Raw genomic sequence first — 22,695 nt, 5'->3', positions numbered from 1 at the left:
ATGGAAAAAAAAACCACTAGCTTTGTCTATCTAGTGCATTCTACAAGTAACTCAGCTGCAACACTGAAGGCTTTAAGAGTAACTACAAATAAACTGGGTGTAACCAAGAAATATTTCATTTCACTTACTTTAAAAGGAAATATAAACAAGTTCACGTGAAAAGAAAAATGAATACAGCAGTTTAAATCACAAAAAGACACAGAGAGAGTTCTTTGCAAAGACAGATCCATCATAAAGGTAGGCAAAATAAATTATGTGAGTTTTAGAGCAAAAGTGTGAACATTAAGTTTGCAAAACTAATCATACTATTATAATAGAGGGAAACATTCCACGTGGGAAAAATATATCTAAAAACATAGATGATGTGACTTACCAAACGAAAGCGCTGGCATGTTGATAGACACACAAACAAAGACAGACACAGACAAATGTATGTGTGTGTGTGTGGGGGGGGGGGGGCACGCGTTATACCTGTCCTTTTTACCCCCCTAAGGTAAGTCTTTCCGCTCCCGGGATTGGAATGACTCCTTACCCTCTCCCTTAAAACCCACATCCTTGTGTGTTTCCCTCTCCTTCCCTCTTTCCTGATGAAGCACCCGTTGGTTGCGAAAGCTTGAATTTTGTGTGTATGTTTGTGTGTCTATCAACATGCCAGTGCTTTCGTTTGGTAAGTCATATCATCTTCGTTTTTAGATATAATCATACTATTAAATACATAGGAGAAAGCCAATAGCTGTAAAGTGGAAAATTAGATGCTTCCACCAAGGGTAACGTGACAAAAGAGGAAATGGATGCTGAACTAGAAGACATAGTGGATCCAGTATTAGAGGCAAAGTTTGGCAGAACTTTGAAAGACTTGTGATCATACAATATAGAAACAACATAAAATTCATTCTGAATGTGGAAGAATTGGAGAACCTGTTTAAAGGAATGAACATCTACTGTGCATAAAGTACAAACCAAGCAAACTACAGAAAGACTTAAGTACTGAAGAGCAACAGAAATGAGATTAGCAACAATCTTATAAAAACTGAGGTCCACAAACTGAAAGAATTCTGCTACCTTGGAAGTAAAATAAGAAATCACAGATGAAGCGAAGAGGTTTTACGAGAACTAGAATGGCACTGGAGAACACATCATTCCTCGCCACAAAAAATACTGAACATAGGCATTACGTTGAGACAGAAATTTCTAAGTCATTAAGACATCCAAAGGCTTTGCAAGAGAAGATGTGTATAGAAAAGATTAACTATGAGTAAATGAATGGACAGGATGACAGAAAATGTGTCATAACATTGGGAAATAACTGATACTAGAGGGAACAGTAAAAGGCAAAATTTGGAGGAGGAAGACAGACTGGAATAAATACAACAAATTACTGATCATGTTGCGTTCATTTGCTGCTCTGGGATGAAGAGATTGGCAGAGAAGAGGAAATCGTGGCAGACCACATCAAACCATACAGAATAAGTGTTTAGTTATGCAGTGTAAAAAGTGAATAAGAAAATCTCGTTTTCCATGTATTAGGACATATTGAGGGACAGAACTGGATACTGGTCATGATGATCTGCTAAGCAAAATGAAAATACTCGTTCAAGAAACTGTGAAAACAAGAACAACAGGCTCAGCGAAAGGTTCAATTGTTAGAAAGTATATCGAGCACATTATACAAGGGTAATCCCAAACGTAAGTTCTCCCATTTTTTTTTATGGGTACATAGACCTGTTTATTTCCACAACGGTTTACATCAGTTTACAGCTTAAACATTTAGCTATTTTTCGACATAATCACCATTTCTGTCAATGCACTTTTGTAGCTGCTGTGACAGTTTTTGTACGTCCATGTCATACCAGCTCGCTGCCATGCTGTTCAGAAAGTTATGAACCTCTTCTTTCATCTCGTTGGTAGAGCTGAATTGCTTTCCAGCCAAGTGTTCTTTTAACTTAGGGAACTGGTTGTCAAGTCAGGACTAGAGGGTGGGTGGGTGATTATGTTCCACTGAAACTGTTGCAGGAGAGCAACGGTTTGCCGAGCGATGTATGGACAAGCGTTGTCATGGAGAATGTGTACGCCCTTGCTCAACATTTCTCTTCTCCGGTTCTGAATCGCCCGTTTGAGTTTTTTCAGAGTCTCACAGTACCTGTCGGTGTTAATTATGGTCCCAGTGGGCATAAAGTTGGCCAACAATACCCCCTTCCAATCCCAAAAAACGATTGTCATGACTTTACCGGCAGACTGTGTTTGTTTGAATTTCCGCGGTTTTGGCGAAGAAGGATGCCGCCACTGGTGTGATTGTTGCTTGGTCTCAGGTGTAAAGTGGTATGCCCAGGTTTCGTCACCCGTGACAATTGAGTCCAGAAAGTTGTCCTGTTCGGCTGCAAGGCGGCGAAGAAATGCGCGGGAAGCATCAACTCGTTGCCTTACGTGGTCCTCAGTCAGCATGCATGGCACCCATCTTGCGCACACCTTCCGGTAGTTCAATGTTTCCGCTAAAACTCTGAGTGGTGCTTCGGGAAACCTCAGGAAGCAACGTGCAGAGATGATCCAGGGTGATCCGCCGATCTTCACACATGGTTTGCTCAACCTTCAACACTGTCTCCTCAGAAATTGACGTTCTCTCGCTCCTTTGTTCATCGTTAATTTTCGGTCCGACCACCTGCGAACTCTCTACACCACTTATGAACATTTTTGACATTCATGCGCGACTCACCATACACTTCTGTCAATTGGCAATGGATTTCAATCGGCACAGTGCCCTTTGCATTCAGAAACTGAATAACTGCGTGCAATTCGCACTTGTCAGTAACATCCAATGGGAGCTTCATTATCAATGGCTGCCAAGCCAAGATTGAGTGCCTCAGCGCAGTTTGCGCATGTTTACACACAGCGCGTGAAGCATTCTTCATAATAGTGTGACCAACTGCCACACAAATAGAGTTCTGTACTAATAAAAAAAAATAGGAGACCTTACTTTTGGGATTACCCTCGTAGCTTGTTAAAAATGTGAAGAAACATGGAAACACTGCTTGTTTGATACTACACACACACACACACACACACACACACACACACACACACACACACACACACACACACAGTATGCCTGCTGAACACAAAATGCATGTCGATGACTAAACACTTATACAATTAGTTAAGTGGTGTCCTTTACTTCTAAATTATTTACATTCTGCCAGAACTTACCTTACTGCATTTCACTGCAGGGCTAAACTTTAGATCACACAGTTACCACACACGTCATTCATAAAATACTGTCTCTATACCTAAATACATACTCTGCAAACCAATTAAGTACATGGCAGATAATACTTAGAATTGTCTCACATGATAAAAGTTTCTTCCTGCCATAACTGCATAAGGAGCATGGGGAGAATGAATGCTTCTTTGTATGTGTGCACACTGTAACTAGCCTAGTCTCACCTTTGCAATATCTGCAGGAGTAATACGCACGGGGCTGAAACAGAATTTTACACTCTCCACGTAATACTGGTTCTTGAAACTTCAAAATAGGCTTCCATGGGATAATTTATGTTACATCTATCTTCAAGCTCCTGCCGATTCAAACTTTTTAACAGTCTCATGACACTCGTGTCAAACAAACCTCGATTACCTTGCTCTATGTTGCTGCATCCAAAAGATATGTCCCGATGGTAGCCAGGGGGCCTAAAACATTTTTCGAGAAATGATCTGTCTTACTGTTCGTTTTACATAGTTGGTTAACAATGTTTTCAGTATTGTCCTAAGAATGTTCTGTCTTACCACAAGTTGGTATGAGGGGTGTCCGTAAAATAAGGTACCTTTTTTTTCCACAGTGTAAAACATGTTTATTTCATGAATGCATACATTTTTGGAAAGTTCAGACCTTAACTATTTTTTTTTACATCATCGCCACTGAGGTTAATATATTTTTGCATACGGTGTATGAGCTTTTGAATGCCCAAGTCGAAAAAAATCAGCCGCCAAGCCGCACAAATACCTGAGAACCGCTTTTTTGAGCTCTTCTCTGTCGCCGAAATGCATTCACCCAGGTGTTGCTTATGTCAGGGAAGAGATCGTAGTCACTTGGGGCTAAGTCTGGGATGTAAGGTTGGTGTTTGACAATACCCCATCCAAATTTTGCGATGAGCTCATTGGTGGCTTTAGTGGTGTGCGGTCGAGTGTTATCCTGATGCAAATGCAGCCCTTTGACAGCATACCCCCCACTCTTGTTCTGAATTGCATGGCGCAATTTTTGCAGTGTCTCACAGTACCCAGCAGCGTTGATTGTTGTTTTAAATATTACTGAGGATAGTTATGAACTACTTTTATCTGTGCTGGACTTAAGTGAATGGGATCAACTATGGCTAACAGTACCAAGAACAATGACTGTATTTGTATTCAGAGCCATAAGAAAGTGCAGAAAATTTTGAAAGTAGTCAAATTAGTGAAAACAATGTGAAATTGGCCACAACAATGCCAGTTATCCAACCCATAATTACGTGTGAAGTCATTAATCGAGGCACAGATTCAGGCACTAACAGCTTCCAAGTTTAAATAAGAATATCAATGCAGGAAATATACCCAGGCTGCTGAAATATGTCACTTCACGGAAACTCCCGAAGTGCTGTAAAGTTGGCTATATAACTGAAACAAGTGAGGAAAGTGAGGCGCTGCATCTTCTGAACCAATAACAGCACCTAACAAAAGCTGGTTCCAGTGTCAACACTACCACACTGCCAGCTACCGTGTAAACATTGTATGTTACTGTGCGAACACCTGCTTTTGTGTTGTGTTGCGTTACCGCCTCAATTACAGTTTCTGTTTATTAAACAATGTCTCCAAAACTATGTTGTTCACCAAGCGACGATCCGTTGCACTGTGGATTGCCATTAAATAGACAGGGTTTGGAATTGCTATGAAGGACACGGGAGTTTTGCAAGCAAGAAAAAGAATTTGTGCCGATTCCTGCCGATAAAGTTTTAGAGCATACCTCGAAAACTATAGAACTCAAAGAACAGTTATAAGGGAAGGGGTGCTACTTCAAGACTTACAAGACACTGAAGTAAACAGCGTGGAAGAAAGCCCCTGTGAGGAAAAAACTGTGTGTTTAAGTACTCCTGGAAAAGAAAGAAAGTAGCCTCACCCTGTTACAGATATTGATTCTTTCCAATCCGATGCAATTCATCGGCACATATACGGATACGGAAAGAATACCCCACAATAGTGAAGTTGCTAATTTCTTTAAAAGATGGTGAACTTTTTTTAGGGACAAAATCACCACTTAAGATGGTATTAAAAAGTATGGGATTCTGTTTTAAGAAGTTAGATGGATGAAAACTTACTTGAGAAAGCTCAAGTCATTGCAGCTCATACCATTTTCTTAAACAAAATTGCAGTAAAGGACATACACTCAGTCAAATGGTTAGATAAAAACTGGGTCAACACTGGAGAATCAGTTGAGAAATGCTGGACAGATGACATTCTGAATAGCAGCGGTCATCAGCCAACAGGAAGGGGCTCCTGATTAATTGTGGCCCATGCAGGATCTTCAAACAGATTTGTGCCTGAAGAACTTAATTTTTTGATTGAGAAAAACCATTGACTATCATGAGGATATGAACCACCCACAATTTCTATAGTGATTTAAAAATCTGTTGTTCCAGTTTAGTGTTCTGACAGTGTTTGTGATGGACAATGCACTGTAACATTTCATGATTTTAGATAAAACTCCCACCACTAGTGACCGTAAAGAAACTATGGTGCAGAGGTTAGAGGCGAGAGACATTGCTGTGGACATGAGCATGACAAAGCTGTTATACTCGCTCATTAAACAAAATAAGACTGTGATGCCTAAATACCTTGCAGATGAAATTGCAAGCGAACTAGGTCACTTGGTAATTAGACTACCGCATTAACACTGCCATTTTAATCCAATTGAATTGGTTTGGAGTGAAGTCAAGGTGTACATTAAAAGTAACAATAAGACTTTTACTATAACGGAATTGGAAAGACTGCTATGTGAAAGGCTTTCTACTGTAGACAGTATCTCATGGAGGAAGAAAGTAGACCATGTCGCTAAAATCTTATGAGCGCCCCCGGTAGCTGAGTGGTCAGCGCAACAGACTGTCAATCCAAAGGGCCCGGGTTCGATTCCCAGCTGGGTCAGAGATTTTCTGCGCTCAGGGACTGAGTATTGTGTTGTCCCACTCATCATCATTTCATCCCCATTGACGCGCAAGTCGCCGAAGTGGCGCCAAATCGAAAGACTTGCACAAGGCGAACGGTCTACCCGACGGGAGGCCCTCGTCACACGACATTTCATTTTCAATGAAAATTAACAATTAATGATTTCCCTAAATGATAATGATGATGACAATGGTTTTGGTGCCAATTCCAATGACAGTGAAAGCAAACTCGTTGGAGCTGCACCATTGACATCGCAAATTGGTGAGTGTAAATGAATACAAAATTAATTCTTTCTCCCTGCAATCGAGTAGGCTATGCATGTTTTGCTTTATTTCTTTCTACGAGTGTGGGTAGCATATTATTCGGTATGCTTAGGTTTACATTATTATAAGACTTTTACATGCAGCTATTACAGTAACCATTTGGAACGAGTTTTCATACATATTGTCGTTAACTTTGGGTGTTTTTATTTCCCAGTTTCATATACTATCAAACACTTAGTATATGTTGTCATTCTCTCCACTGTTACAAAAATGTAATTTGTTGCACTCACGTATAAATGTTGATTGTAGCTTACATTTACAAAACGTACGTCGGAGTTGTGGGCGTATGCGGTGGCAACTATTGCAACCCCGCAATCGCAGTATAGCCAACTACACGCAAGCTATCAAGTGACATTTTTCACTGGTCTGGGTATAACCTCCTACATGAAGTATGGGATGAATTAAAACATACAAAAAATGAACTCTTTACTTAATTTTTCAATAGCGTGAACTGCTCAAGGCAGAATTTCATGGTAAATGCTATAATTTCGGGGTTAAATCATCAGTGTTAAAACAGTTCAAAGAACAAAAGGTAGAAGCAGCAACTGAAATGTCTGGTTCGATCAGGAAATAGAAATAAGGACTTGCTACTATATAAGCAATAGGCACTCAGAATGCAAATGCTTTGTATTTTGGACACTGTGCAATGAGTTTGTACACCACAATTTACTAACACCAGCAAAGTGGCACACAATAGTGTTGACAATACGGCAAAATTTAATTGCCATATTTGGAGAATGAGATTAATACAGTATTCAATGAATGAAAGAGAGAACTTGTTATCACAGCTGGATTCATCATGTGACACAGTTTAAAACAGGACTTCAGGAATTCAAGCCAGTTCATGGGATATACCCAATGATATACATCAAAACGTTTTGAAAGATTTGCCCTGAAATATGTTCAGAAAATCAGAAAACAGAAAAACATTTAAAAGATGGAGCTCATGTGTGGGGCAATAAAGCATTGAAAAAATGTAAAACTTAATGAATTTCAAACAGCTTTTGGGAACTACTACTGGTGACAAAAATGTCTGTGGACTATGAAAGCATCATTGTTTATTGCACTGTAATGACACAAGCTATAGGCCATATGCTGCAATACAATGACTCAGCAATGACCCATTGAGTGCACTATGCGTCACCCTCCACCTTACCATAACCAGGGAGATGACATGTGGTACTTATAACTTCTGTAGCCGCTACACCACAAGAATCATTTTAGAGTGAATAAATACTGGCCGTGTGGGCACTAGTTGAAGCAACAAGTTTCGAGAAGTCAATCGTTACAGTGTTGGCCTCTGCCCTACAACCACAGGCACTCTGCCTTCTCTGATAGGATCAGCTCCCTGGAAGGGGGATCCAGTCACTGCCTGATGGGCAGAGGGTCGCACTGAAATCCTTCTACCCATTAAGCCACTGGGTCTTGTCAATGGCAGTTACTGCTAGCCAGGTGCCAGTGTCGCATTCACTCCCCGAATGTCAGCACATTTCACTTTTGATGTCCTTGTGGGCTCAGCAACCTACACTCAGCAGGTAGTGCAACCTGCCACATGAGACGTGACATTGGTATGCCACAGGACTGACTATACAATGTCGCACCAAGCCTGGCCACAATAAGCTGCTGGTGCCCTTGGGTTGAGGACTAACTTCCAGCACTGCCTGATGTGGCCCCGAAATGTACTATGAACTACTATCTATAACAGAAGATAATATAGCCTTCTGGCGGTTCCTGACTCTCCACCACCCTCCACTAAAGCATTCCCACAGATTCTACAGCAAGACAAAATTCAAGGAGTACCTGTTATGAAACATCCTGGGAGATTAAAACTATGTTTTGGACTGAGACTCAGGACCTCTGTCTTTCACTGGCAAGTGCTCTACTGAATAAGGTACCCCAGCATGATTCAATCTGTCCTCAGAGTTCGAGTACAGTACAGGGTACAGTTTTAATCTGCCAAGAAGTTTCATATCAGCACACGTTGACTGAAGAGTGAAAATTTCATTCTGGAGTGTGTGTCATATTGGATAACATGGAGAATATTTATCAAGAAAGGAGCCAACATGATTGAGGGAAATTTGGCAGGAAAAATTGCAAGGCACATCTTTCATCACATGAAGATATACTTCAGAGAAATTATGGACCACAAATTGTTCTGATAGAAGAGAAGATGATTCCCACAGAAACACAGATTAAAGATCCTGGATCAAGAAAGAAAGATGAACACATGCCAGCCTGATCTTCACAGTTAAACTAAATGATGTTTCGGATGGGACTCGGCCCAAAACCAAAACTGCACTTAATGATTCAGCATTTGTCATTAATAATATTCAATGCGATACATATTATGATGTGATGTGGTGTGACTTGGTGCAAGTGTGGGAAGTAATTACTGAAGATGTGCTGAACCAGTTAATGACTTCTTATTGTATTATTGGTACTGATGGGCTTCTGGACAGCAGTAGCCAGGTTTGTGCATTATTGAATAAAATTCATCTACAGTTAAGTGCAACTGCATAGATACCATTTTTTCTGTGAGCAGCGCACATGTTATCAGTGCTGCGGTAAATACAAACAAGCTGATTAAAAACCAGATATTACTGAAGTTTTACATTGATGGTAAAAATTGTGAACAAAGCTTCCTGGCAGTTAAGTCATTTTCTGTTGGGCGTATTTTAGGGACATACTGAATGATAGTGGATAAATGTGAAGTGCATTTTGCTGTGGAAATGTTATATATTCAGAAAAGTAATGAGGAACAGAAGTTGCATTTACAGATGTGCCAATATGGGAGATATGTGCATTGTGTGCATGACTTATGATGTATCAGTGTGGATAAGGAGGGAGCTGCAGCTTAGATAATTGTTATTTATTATATTAGGGAGAAAGAATGAACCCAGAATGAAGAAAATGTAGAAACTTTGTTGAATTCTTAAGCACATTCAAAAGGCATTTGATCTATCTGAATATCAGACAGAAGAATTAAATGGAGGTTAAGAATTAAATGGAGGTTACCTCATGGTACAGCCTTTGGGTACAATTGTGTATAATAACTTTTATTGTGTCTAAGCAGAATACAGAAGTATTTTTTCTCAATGGAAACCTGAGGTACACAATTTCGAATGTTCAACTTTTCCATCATGTGCAAGTGGTGCCAACTGCTGGTTCAAATGGCTCTGAGCACTATGGGACTTGACTTCTAAGGTCATCAGTCCCCTAGAACTAAGAACTACTTAAACCTAACTAACCTAAGGACATCACACACATCCGTGCCCAAGGCAGTATTCGAACCTGCGACCGTAGCGGTCGCACGGTTCCAGACTGTAGTGCCCAGAACCGCTTGGGCAACTGCTGGTCATCATCATCAATATATCAGCAGGTCAACGGAGCAGTGTGCAGTAGCTCGTGGCCACCAGAATAAACAGATGTGGTTGGTTCACTATATTCCATTGTATAACTGAATATTGTTATTGTGCTTGTTAATTGTTGAACTTCATTTCAGTGTTTATTACAATAAATATTATTTTGTAATTAGTCCATAAAATGAATCCAATTGTACAAAGTATGTTTTGAAAATGGGTATATATTTTTGTATAAATCTTGCATCTAAAATAATTAAAAAAATCATCTAAGAGCATTACCACACGAAGAAACATTTTCCTTTCTCCAGAAAAAAAAATCAGGTCTGAAAGGGTTAAACTGAAAGTAAAAGAAAATGACGTGTTCCACACCAAAAGTTATCCTGCATCATATGCAATGCATGTTGCTGTAGATTTTGAAACTAAATGAGTGCAATGATAGAATATTACTGAAATGTCAAGACAGCACAAGTGGTTAATAAAGACGACAGATCTATCAGATTGGTATCAGATGCACGTACAGTCAAGAAAATTATTCTACCACAAAGGTGGAAAACAGAAAGTTTAAAGGAATTGTTATGTTTTAAAGGTGCCAAAAACTGTACCAGCTTTGATGTCATGAGCAGTTTTTGGCAAGCAGAGCTAGAGGATGAAAAAAGGAAATAAACCACCCTTTTGTATAATTGAATATTTATCAGTTTAAATTGTCATATGGATTGAACACATTTAGGGGACAAATTATTAAAGAAAATCATCACCTACATGGATGACTTATTAATCAGTTCTGAGTCATAGACAGACTCGGATATAATTAATGAAGTCCTGCAAGCTTCCAGAAAACAGGAGTAACTGTCGATTTGGAGAAGAAGTAATCTGTGAAGAATAAATAATCAGATCAAGTTTTTAGGATACATAATCACAAAGAAGGAATCGAGCCAGATTCTGACAAAATGGATGCAGGAAAATAATTTTCCTGACATACAGATTGGTTCATGAAATTTCATGTGAAATGCTACATACCAATAAATAACTGCCATGATATTTTGACACAGTGTCTCTTGGACATAAACACTCTCTCTCTCTCTCTCTCTCTCTCTCTCTCTCTCTCTCCCCCCCCCCCCCCCCTTCTTGATCTACCCCACTCCTTTTATCCAACATAGTTCTGCAACCAATTATATTACTTTACACTATATCAGCTACATTGTCACCAGTTTTCAATATATCCTCCTACTACTAGTTATATAAGTTAGTGCTATAAATGCTAACCACCTGCATGTCCATCACTTCACCATAGAAGTAGCAAATGGTTTCAAAGGTTACTAAATGCTGTTACTATTTTTATTATCATCACATTGTAATGACTACATTCCCTCAGTCTCTTAGAAGTATTGAGCAACAATTGAGATAACTTTGAGCATCTGCTCTAAGGCTATGTATGTTTTGTGAAAGGTGTCCAGTCACACACAGTGTGCTGAATCTCCACATTGGTAATTTTAGTAGTTATTTTTGTTCTATGGCAGGCAATTATTAGTCATCATGAATATTTTTGACACATCTGACCAACAACTGTTATGTTCAACTTTCAGAAAACTGTAGTTACAGGATGTAAATTGTTAAAGAAAGTATATCTACAGCACTATTGGGTAGTTCTAAATTAAGAAAACACATCTAGACCCAAATCAAACGCTCAAACTCAATTGTTGTTCTGCAAAATTCTATCCATTGCACTAATTTGGGCACCATAGTTGAACTGTATTGAATGTGGACATGTCATACATGTGATTACTTTGTTGCCGTATTGTCTTCCTTATACATACAGTTTCTATCTAAAATATGTACAGGACGAAATTTTGTTAGACTTTTTTTTATGTTAATATACAAGGAATTGCACTGTGGCATACAAGTGTGAATTTTGCTTCACCCTGAAAATGCTGATCATCTTTACGCAGAAGATATCAATAAAAATATTACACTATTTGTATACTTACCACTACACGTAACAGGTGGTGAGACTCTCCTGGAGGGAAACATACTTTCTTGATTCTTTTTCACAGGTAATTTCATACTGTCATTTCTTTTTATTTTCCTTTTTGTGATATTGGGTGTATAAATGTTTTCCTTATTTAAAGTGCTGTTTTGCACTGATGGTGCTTTAAGTGAATTTTTCATTTTTCCCGTATTGTTCAAATGCTTGACATCAGAGTGACCAACTATGTCTGTAAACAAAGAAAATGTAGTGTAAGTATTTTTCACAAATTTCAAACTATCTGTTAGTATTTTCTAAGTGTTTTATTTCAGATTATTACTACAACAAATTCATGTCTTAACAGTTTTAAATGTGTATAAATAAAATAAAAATAACTATTTCCACAAATAAATATCTTATAACGTGTCAGAGCTACGCAGTAAAACAGCACACAGCTGTATGTTATGGTTATGATGACAACGATATTACAGTAAACTCTCGATTTTATTATTATTTATTATTGTTTTTGCTGCTAAAATTGTTCTTTTATGTGAGAGTGGTCACCAGTGAACGTAATTTAAGGTTACAACACGATTGTGGTAAACAATGTGCTGCTCAAACACCTCAAGTGCTCGACTGTATTGTAACAGTGGATACTGTATTCGTTTGGTTTCTGTTACTGTACAATGTCTGTAAAGCGAAAACGTGTTGTTCTGATGATACAGCAGAAACTGGAAATAATATACAAACTCAAAGGTGACAGTACTGATTAAAGGGAAAAGTAGTGAAGAGTCAAAGTGAATAAATAATCAAAATAAACACTCAGACTAAGTCAATAAAGTTCGCAAAATGAATAGCAGTGCCTCTAAGAAACAAAGGGCAATGATGGAAGTGGTACAGGAGATACAGGCATCTGCTACTTTTAGTGTCATTTTCTAATCTAATTCTATGGTTATCATCAGATTGAATTTAATTACACTTCATAACCATTGTTTTACTTTTGATGGTGTTCATCTTATCTCTTTTCAAGACACCATCCATTCTACTCAACTGTTAATCCTTTGCCGTCTCTTTACAGAATTACGTTATTGGCAAACCTGTATTTCTACTACCTCTCCAACAAATTTTAATTCTGTTTCCAAATTTACCCTTTGTTTCCTTTATAGTTTCCTCAATGTACAGATCGAGTACAGGCTACAACACTGCCTCACAACAGTCTCAATTTCTGCTTTCAGTTCTTAAGTGCAGTCTGGCATAGCCCACTCTACGTTATTAGCAGCTTTCTCTGAATCTACAAATACTATGAATTTACATTTGCCTTCCTTCAACATATCTTCTGGGATAAGTCATAGGTCAGTATTGACTCGTGTTCTTGCATTTCTCCAAAGCCTAGACCAATCTTCCCCGAGATCAGTACCTACCAGGTTTTCCATTCTCCTGTAAATAATTCATGTCAACATTTTACAACCCCATCATCTTAAACTATGGTTCAGTATTATTCACACCAATCATTAACTGTCTTCTTTGGAAAAGGAATTATTACATTCTTCTTTAAGTCCAAGAGTGTTTCACCTGTTTGATATAACTTGCACACCATGTGGAATAATTTTGTAATGGCTGGCTCTCCCAAGGGTCTCCATAATTCAGAGGGACTGATGTCTATACTATGGGAGCCTAGTTTACACTTAGGTCCCCCAGTGCTCTGCCGAATTCTTCTTGCGATACTTTATCTCCCTCTTCTCGTTATATACTTCATCCCCTCTTTCTATAACATTAACTTCAACTTTGTTTCCCTAATATAGACACTCTACATGTTCCTTCAACCTTTTCCTTCTTTGTTTAGTAACAGCTTTCCATCTGAGCTCTAAATATTCATACAATTTTTTTCCTCTCTCCAAACATCTCTAATTTTCTTTCCCTAGTTATGCAAGTATCTAATCCTGTGTATTTGTCCTATAGCCTTTCCTAGCTATCATTTTCTACTTTCTGCCAATTTCATTTTTTAGAGATCTGTATTCCTTTCATTTGCTTCATTTTTGTATTTTCTCCTGTCTTCAATTAAATTCAATATCACCTTTGTTATGTAGGGATTTCTACTTTGACTTGTATGTTTACCTAAGTGATTCTCTTCTGTCTTCCCTACTTCATCTCTCAAAGCCACAAAGCTACCATTTGTATTCTATTGTAAAACATTTCCAGGGGCAGATGTGGACTCTGACCACAATCTATTGGTTATGAACTGTGGACTAAAACTGAAGAAACTGCAAAAAGGTAGGAATTTATGGAAATGGGACCTGGATAAACTGAAAGAACCAGAGGCTGCACAGAGTTTCAGGGAGAACATTAGGGAACGATAGACAAAAACAAGGAAGAGAGACAGAAGAAGATACAGTAGAAGATAGTAGAAAGACACAGTAGAGGAAGAATGGGTAGCTTAGAGATGAAATAGGGAAGGCAGCAGAGGATCAAGTAGGTGAAAAGACGAAGGCTATTAGAAATCCATCAGTAACAGAAGATATATTGAACTTAACTGATGAAAGGAGAAACTATAAAAATGCAGTAAACACAGCAGGCGAAAAGGAATACAAATGTCTCAAACATGGGTCAACAGGAAGTGTAAAAGGCTAAGAATGGGCGGCTCGAGGACAAATGTAAGGATGTAGATGCATGTATCACTAGGGGACAAGATAGATACTGCCTACAGGAAAATTGAAGAGATCTTTGGAGAAAAGAGAACAACCTGTATGAATATCAAGAGCTCAGATGGAAAACCAGTCCTAAACAAGGAAGGGAAAGCAGAAAGCTGGAAGGAGTATATAGAGGATCTATATAAGCATGATGTACTTGAGGGCAATATTATGGAAGTAGAAGAGGACATAGATGAAGATGAAATGGAAGATATGATACTGCTTGAAGAATTTGATAGAGCACTGAAAGATCTACGTCAAAATAAGGCCCCGGGAGTAGACAACATTCCATTAGAACTACTGATAATCTTGAGAGAGCCAGCATCACAAAACTCTTCCATCTGGTTAGCAAGACAGTCGAAATACCCTTGGACTATAATAATTCCAATCCCAAAGAAAGAAGGTGCTGACAAGTGTGAAAATTACTGAACTACCAGCTTAGAAAGTCACAGTTGCAAAATACTAACACGTATTCTTTACAGACGAATGTGAAAACTGGTAGAAGCCGACCTCGGTTTGGATTCCCCTAGACATGTTGGAAGACGCGAAGCAATACTGACCACATGACTTACCTTAGAAGACTGGTTAAGGAAAGGCAAATCTATGTTTCTAGGATTTGTAGACTTAGAGAAAGCTACTGACAATGTTGACTGGAATACTCTCTTTCAAATTCTGAATATGGCAGGGGTAAAATACAGGGAGTGAGAGGCTATTTACAATATGTACAGAAACCAGATGGCAGTTTTAACAGTTGAGGGGCACGAAAAGGAAGCAGTGGTTGAGAAGGGAGTGAGACAGGGTTGTAGCCTATCCCCAATGTTATTCAATCTGTATACTGAGCAAGCAGTGAAGGAAACTGAAGAAAAATTTGGAGTAGGAATTAAAATCCTTGGAGAAGAAATAAAAACTTTGAGGTTTGCCGATGACATTGCAACTGTCAGAGACAGCAAAGGACCTGGAAGAGCAGAACGTAAGATGAACATCGACAAAAGAAAAACAAGGATAATGGAATGTAGTCGAATTAAATATGGTGATGCTGAGGGAATTACATTAGGGAATGAGACACTTAAAGTAGTAAAGGAGTTTTGCTATTTGGGCAGCAAAATAACTGATGATGGTCGAAGCAGAGAGGATATAAAATGTAGACTGGAAATGTCTAGGAAAGCATTTCTAAAAAAGAGCGATTTGTTAACATAAAGTATAGATTTAAGTGCCAGGAAGTCTTTTCTCAAAGTATTTGCATGGATTGTAGCCATGAATGGAAGTGAAACATGGATGAGAAAAAGTTTAGACAAGAAGAGAATAGAGGCTTTCAAAATGTGGTGCTACAGAAGAATGCTGAAGATTAGATGGATAGATCACGTAACTAATGAGAAGGCACTGAATAGAATTGGGGAGAGGAGGAATTTGTGGCACAACTTGTCTAGAAGAAGGGATCGGTTGGTAGGACGCATTCTGAGGCATCAAGGGAGCACCACTTTAGTACTGGAGGGCAGCATGGAGGGTAAAAACTGTAGAGGGAGACAAAGAGATGAATACACTAAGCAGATTCAGAAGGACGTAGGCTGCAGTAAGTATTTGGAAAGGAAGAGGCTTGCACAGGATAGAGTAGCATGGAGAGCTGCATCAAACCAGTCTTTGGACTGAAGACGATGCCGCCGCCGCCGACGACAACATGAAATCTTCCTGTCTCCTGCATGTATACAACCATCTTGCACAATCCTTAAACCAAGTGTTAGCAATAATTAACTTGCGCGCTGTGCAGAATTCTACAGCTGGCTTCCTCTTTTGTTCCTTTCTCTCACTCAGTCCATGTTCTCTGACTGCTTTTCCTCCTCTTCTTTTTTCTACTACCATGTTACAGTCCCCAATCAATTAAATTTTCTTCTGCTTTATCTATCTAATTTCTTTCATCTCATCATGGATTCTTTCAGTCTCTTCATACGCAGAGCTAGGTGGCGACTGTGGGTGCTGGTTTTGTCAGTAACTTGGCTACAGTAACGCATTTGCTGTGGTATTCATAGTAGCTTACCCACATTCTTACCTTCTTATTCATTATCAACCTAGTGCTGCATCACATCTATTTGACTGTGTGTTAATAACCATGTACTGTCCTGACCAGATGTATTTTTCTTCCTGTTGCTACACTTCACTACACTAATTCCCACTACATCTAATTCAACCTGCCCATTTCTCTTTTTAAATTCTCTAACCTACCTACCAAATTAAAGGATCAAACATTTCAAACCCAACCCAGATAATGCCAATTTTGTTTTTACTTATGACCACATCCCCCTTAGTGGTTCCCACTTTGTGATCCATATAAGGAACTCTTTTTGCTTTGGAATATTTTACCCCAAGAGGATGCCATCATAACTTAATATTAAACATACAGAAGGAGCTGAATTTCCTCATGAAAAATAATTGCAGTAGTTTTCAGCCATTCACAATACTAGCACCATAAGGTTATGCTACAAGGCCAGAGGAGTCAGTCATCCAAACTATGACCCTGCAACTGACAGAAAGGCTGCTGCCCCTCTTCAGGCACCATATGTAGGTCTCTTCACAGATACCGCACCATTGTGGTTGCACTATCCATATCGCTGAGGCGTACAGGCCTCCCTACTCAACAAGGCCCATGGTTCATTGGAGACAATTTAGTACAAAACTGAACTTGAACCAGGTCATTTGCAAACTAGTAGAAAACTTACAATCTCCAATAAAAAGCAAAGAAAAATGATTATATGGGGTTTTGGGAACATGTAGGGATACATATCAGCCACCATCACTGTCACTGTTATTACTACAATAGTCGCCAATCTCGTTACTATTTTGACATTTCCTTGCCAAAAACAAAAATGATACACTATTGCTGACTGTTGCCATCAACAAGCATGTTTGTATCTGTCAGTTTCACAACAGCTTAATTAATATTTTGTAATACCTAATGACACAAACTGTCTGCAATAAGTAAATTCTCACATTCAATCATCTAAAATTACTCACTAATGCAGTTTAGCTTGTCCTACTTTCTGTTTGAATCAGCACAGGTATATGGATCTGCAACCTGTACTCCCTTCCTCACAACCATCTATGCTTTTACGTCATTACTAATATTGACTATGACAGTAACAATAACAAACATTAATACTATGGTGTAACAAACCACACCGACACAATGATTTGTAACCCTACTCCTACCTAGCCAACAAATGATGCTCGAGAACACTGAAGCCATGTAATGGTTTAGTAGATAAGAATGGAAAGCTAGCTGTGAATTCTTGTTGTATGTGTTGTACAGAAAGCTTGAACAGATGGTCTATAAGTTAGGACAGCAACTGCAGTATTACCACAAGTTTCAGTACTTGCATGGGGTTTGTGTAACCTTTGTGAGTTGGCATCCTTGTTTGGAGTAGTGCAGTGCACCACGGAGAAAATGCATGCACTGCGACAGTGCTGAGTGATAACATGGCAGAACAGAAGAGGTAGAGAGAAATGTCAAAATGTCATTAACTGGAAGAACTATCTCAAACTGTAGGTATGAGCAATGTTTTAATACAATAAGTGATTGTGCAATGAGGTGCAATACAAGCATTTATTAAAAGAACAACATTGTACACCTTAAACAAATTTAAAAGAATGGTAAAGTTCACCACATTCCAGCATAGGCACAACTGCAGCAGTACCAAGGCCCAGCAAAGCTGCTCTGGCACAGTTTGAGAAGAAAGTTTAAATTACACGGGCAGCTGTTAAAAAGTTCATGAAAACATCAAATCTGAATCTAAACAACAACATACTTAAATGGGAATGTGCAATACCAAAACTACCCATTGAGTTATGGCAATCCCCCTCCCCGCTTCTATTAGATAGAGATAATTCAGTTACTAACCTTTTATTATTTAACAGAAAATAACTTACCTTTTTGTAATGTATCTGTGGTGTTTCGATTAGAGAGAATATTCCTTTTCCCTGGAGTTGCAGGTGACAGAACCTTCTTGTGTTGTAGGAAAGTTTTGTTAATAACATCTTTACACTTTCCTGTAGTTCTTTTTATTACGAAAGATGAATCCGGAGATAATTTCTGTACAGGTGGTTTTCTCGAAGCGTCAACATCCCTGAGCAGGCGGAAGGTAGAGTCTAAAGTTGAAATATGACTTGTAGGTTGCACTTTCCTAACACATTTAACACCAACTGGTCTCAAGAAACAAAATTCTTTTTCTTCTTTCTTTGACGACAAAGGACCGGCACAGGTGGCTGGATTACTAGATGCAACCTGACTTCGTGTCTCACATGAGAATGTATTGTTAAGATCCGATTCAGGGACACATTGCAATATGTGGCCCTCAGGTTGTTGTCTTTCAGAGTCATGTGGTGAAGTGAATGCAGCATCACCAGTTACTGAATCACCACAGTCAATCTTAGTTTCTATTTTGTGTGAAAACGTTGCATTAAGATCTGGCTCTGAGGCAACCTGTAAGGTGTGGCTCTTGGCATGCGCTTCCTCAGAATCACATTTAAAAACTGGTGTCAACAATTTCATCTTCCTTTCTTGTGTCTGATGTGCTTCATCCCAAGTTTTACACAGCGCTGAATTAGTTATTTTAGTAGTTCTCATCTCACATGAGAATGTATTGTTAAGATCTGATTCAGGGAGACATTGCAATATGCGCATCTCAGGTTGTCCTTTAGAGTCATGTGGTGAAGTGAACGCAGCATCACCAGTTACTGAATCACCACAGTCAATCTTAGTTTCTATTTTGCGTGAAAATGTTGCATTAAGATCTGGCTCTGAGGCAACCTGTAAGATGTGGCTCTTGGCATGCATTTCCTCAGGATCACATTTAAAAACTGGTGTCAACATATTCATCTCCCTTTCTTGTGTCTGATGCTCTTCATCCTGAATTTTACAGAGTGCTGAATTAGTTACGTTAGTAGTCCTTGTCTTGCATGAGAATGTATTATTAAGATCTTTTTCTGAGAGAACCTTGGGACTATGGCACTCTGATTCAGTTTCTAGTAATGCAGAGCATATCTTTTCAGCTTCACATTTCAAAACTACCTCTTCTGCTTCGTAAGAATGTGTTCCAGTTTCCTCTGTGTCATCAGAGCATAGAATTCTCCTTGTGTCTTTGGAAAATTTTGTTCTTACTGTAATTCCCATCTCATCTGTGTAGTACAGAGAGCATTCTGGTGAGCCATTTTTAAGTGAAAAAATTTCGTCATTAAAAGGAGAAGTTGTGGTACAGCCTTCTTCCATTGCCCTTTCTGAACTTACTTCATTACAATTTAATGACAAATTAAATCTTCCTGACTGTTGTTCTGAGTCTTCAGAAATTAAACCAGATGAATCCTTCCTGTTCACATCCCGGAGTAAACTACTTTCACTGACTACAGGTGCGTTAACACAAGCAATTCCTTCTTGTAAAGCTGCAGAAAGCCTCATAATTTCCTTTAAATCCATTAGGTGATCATTTTGTGAATCTTCCCATGTTATACCCTTAATTCCTACCATCATGCGGACAGCTTGCTGTAACACACAAATCATTTTATTAATTCAGTGATAAAACATAAGTTGAGTCACAGAAAGGCACAACAAAAGGACTGCTAAACAAGTAAGATTTTGGCTGCCTCCTGAATTATACAACACACACACACACACACACACACACACACACACACACACACACACACACACACAGTCTGGCCTTGGCAGGTGTGTTGTGTGCGAGTTGCATTTGTGTGAATGCATGTGTGTATATGTGGTCTAATTCAGAAGAAGGCTGAAACCTTACTTGTTTAGCAGTCCTTTAGTTGTGCCTGTCTGCAATTCAACTTTTCCACTACATGGAGGGTAGAAATCTTTTTTTATACACCGCAGCTAAACTTAACTTAGCAGAGGAAAACAGGACGCCTGTATTACATTGGAATTTAAAGTATACTGTAACTGATGGCATTAAAGAAGTAGTGTGGACACATGCAAATGAAATTCTCACCAACTCGTCAAATATGCTAGCTTCAAATTAAAACCCATAAGACTAAGTTAGATACTGTAACACTTAATTAAAAGTAAATTTAAATGAAACAATTATTAACTTTAATTTCATTTTCCAAATTAAATAGTTTTAGTACACAGAACTGACTACACTCATTTTATTTTTTGTGTTTCTTGTAATTTTACCACAGTAAAGGTTTTTTTTAGATGCAATGCGTCATTCTTTTCTAGAAAAAAATTAAATGGGAGAAAGAGTATTTGGACAGTTCTGTAAACAGACGAAATGAAGTTAAAACACAGACTGAGAAAAAAGCTTCCAAAACATTTTGGGCTGTTCTATCAGAAAATAAACTGCATGAAAATTCTGATAATTTAAGTGTGCCCATCTTTCCCCTTTATGAGTCTACCATACACTGAATTTTGCCTTTGTAACACTTAAATAAGCACTCTTCAGTCTTGTACTGTAAATTTTAAATTTCAGTCTTTGCTTTTTATAGACACAAAAGTTTAAAACAAGGAAAATGAAGTAAAGAGTCAAAGTGAATAAATAATCAAAAGACCCCCAGACTAAGTCAACAAATGTGCAGTATTGGAGGTCGGATCTGTTCTAAGTGGTCAATATACACTCAGAAGCTTAGTGAGAAAATAAACCTGCATCACAAATATGATCAACAGAAAATGCAAATAATATATTTTCTTTTATGCCAGCTCTATTTTATATACTGACGCCGTTTTTACTTAATGTCTCTAAAGTCTACTGCCTTTTTCTTTCCTTCCTTGATTGAATTTTAAAATGTTTCCATTTTTATCTGCCTCCAGAAACGAAAATGCAGAACTCCAAAATTAAGAGAGACTGACATATTTCTCCAATTCAGTTTATGATATGGATTTTACATCTGTAGTAGGAGCAACTTTCTTTTTGTACTCTAAGGGTATTTTCTCCTTTTCAAAAAAAGAGAAAAACAGATAATGACTGCCAAGACATTACAGATGTCGTATTTGAGATCTTAAATATGCTGCAGCAGTATGGAACAGCTCTCAAGCAGTAAAAAAGAGTAACATGCCTGACACGTACAAATAAAAATAATCTGATGAACCAACAACATTTATCACTTTAACAACACACACACACACACACACACACACACACTTCCCACCCATGGTAATGTGATTTAACATACTGCAAGTAAAGTTTTTATTCAATGGATGACAGTTTAATTTTAACGATTATGTTAAGCCATGAGCATAATAATACCATGCCCAATGTTACATATATACACTAAACTGCCCTGCTTGTTTCTTTTTGGATGTACAGGTTAACCTGAAGAACTACAGTAGAGACAAAATTGAACAATGTAAAGCTAGGGATAGACTAAAGACATTGTTATGGAAAGGACAGACTGCTATTCGCCATAAAGTGAATATGTTGAATCTTAGACAGTCGAAACAAAAACACTGCTAAGCAAGCAAAATTTTGGCCAAAAGACCTTATTTTGAAGGAAAGAAAGACACACTCTCACACAGGATAAAGGAGAGAAGTAAAACGACTGTGGATGTGTTGGTAGAATGAAGGCTGTGTCATGCTAGAGCGGGAACAGGAAAGGGTATAAGTAGTTGAAGGACAATGACTAAGATTGAGGCCCGGGGGGTTACAGGAATGTAGGATATATTGCAGGGAGAGTTCCCACCAGTGCAATTCAGAAAGACTGGTGTCGGTAGGAAGAATCATCCAGATGCCACAGGATGTGAAGCAGTCAATGAAATGAAAAATGTTTTGTTGGGTCGTGTGCTCAGCAACTGGATGGTCCAGCTGTTTCTTGCCTACAGTTTGTCACTGGCCATTCATGTCGACACATAGCTTTTTGGTTGTCATCCCCACATAGAATACAGCACGCACACTGGTAGCAGCTTAGCTTTTAGAACACAGCTGCCTTTGATGGCATATGTGATGCTTGTGACTGGATTGGAGTATGTAGTGGTAATGGGTGTATGGGGCAGGTCTTGCATCTAGGTCTATTGAAGGGAAACAAGTGATGATGCAAGTGGTTCGCAGTAGGGACAGAATAGGTATGGAAGATGATAATGTATAGGTTTGGTGGGCAGTGGAATACTACTTTGGCAGGGGTTAGGAGGATAGTGGGTAGGACATTCCTCATTTCATGGTATGGCAAGAGGTAGTCAAAAT

At 38.6% G+C, this 22,695-nt stretch overlaps 1 protein-coding gene across 1 annotated transcript in view; it reads right to left on the bottom strand.

Annotated features, from left to right (window-relative positions):
- Positions 1 to 22,695, bottom strand: part of LOC126259998 (kinesin-like protein KIF18A) — a 167,367-nt gene that overhangs the window by 17,257 nt on the left and 127,415 nt on the right. Inside the window, exons 11-12 of the mRNA XM_049957150.1 lie at positions 18,437 to 20,045; positions 11,854 to 12,081 (exon numbers count right to left, since the gene is read on the bottom strand). Coding sequence (XP_049813107.1) covers positions 11,854 to 12,081; positions 18,437 to 20,045 — 1,837 coding nt within the window. The remainder of the gene's footprint in view (positions 1 to 11,853; positions 12,082 to 18,436; positions 20,046 to 22,695) is intronic.

The sequence above is a fragment of the Schistocerca nitens genome, chromosome 5, assembly GCF_023898315.1.
Source record: "Schistocerca nitens isolate TAMUIC-IGC-003100 chromosome 5, iqSchNite1.1, whole genome shotgun sequence".
NCBI lineage: Eukaryota > Metazoa > Arthropoda > Insecta > Orthoptera > Acrididae > Schistocerca > Schistocerca nitens.
This window is presented reverse-complemented; position numbering and strand designations above follow the sequence as displayed.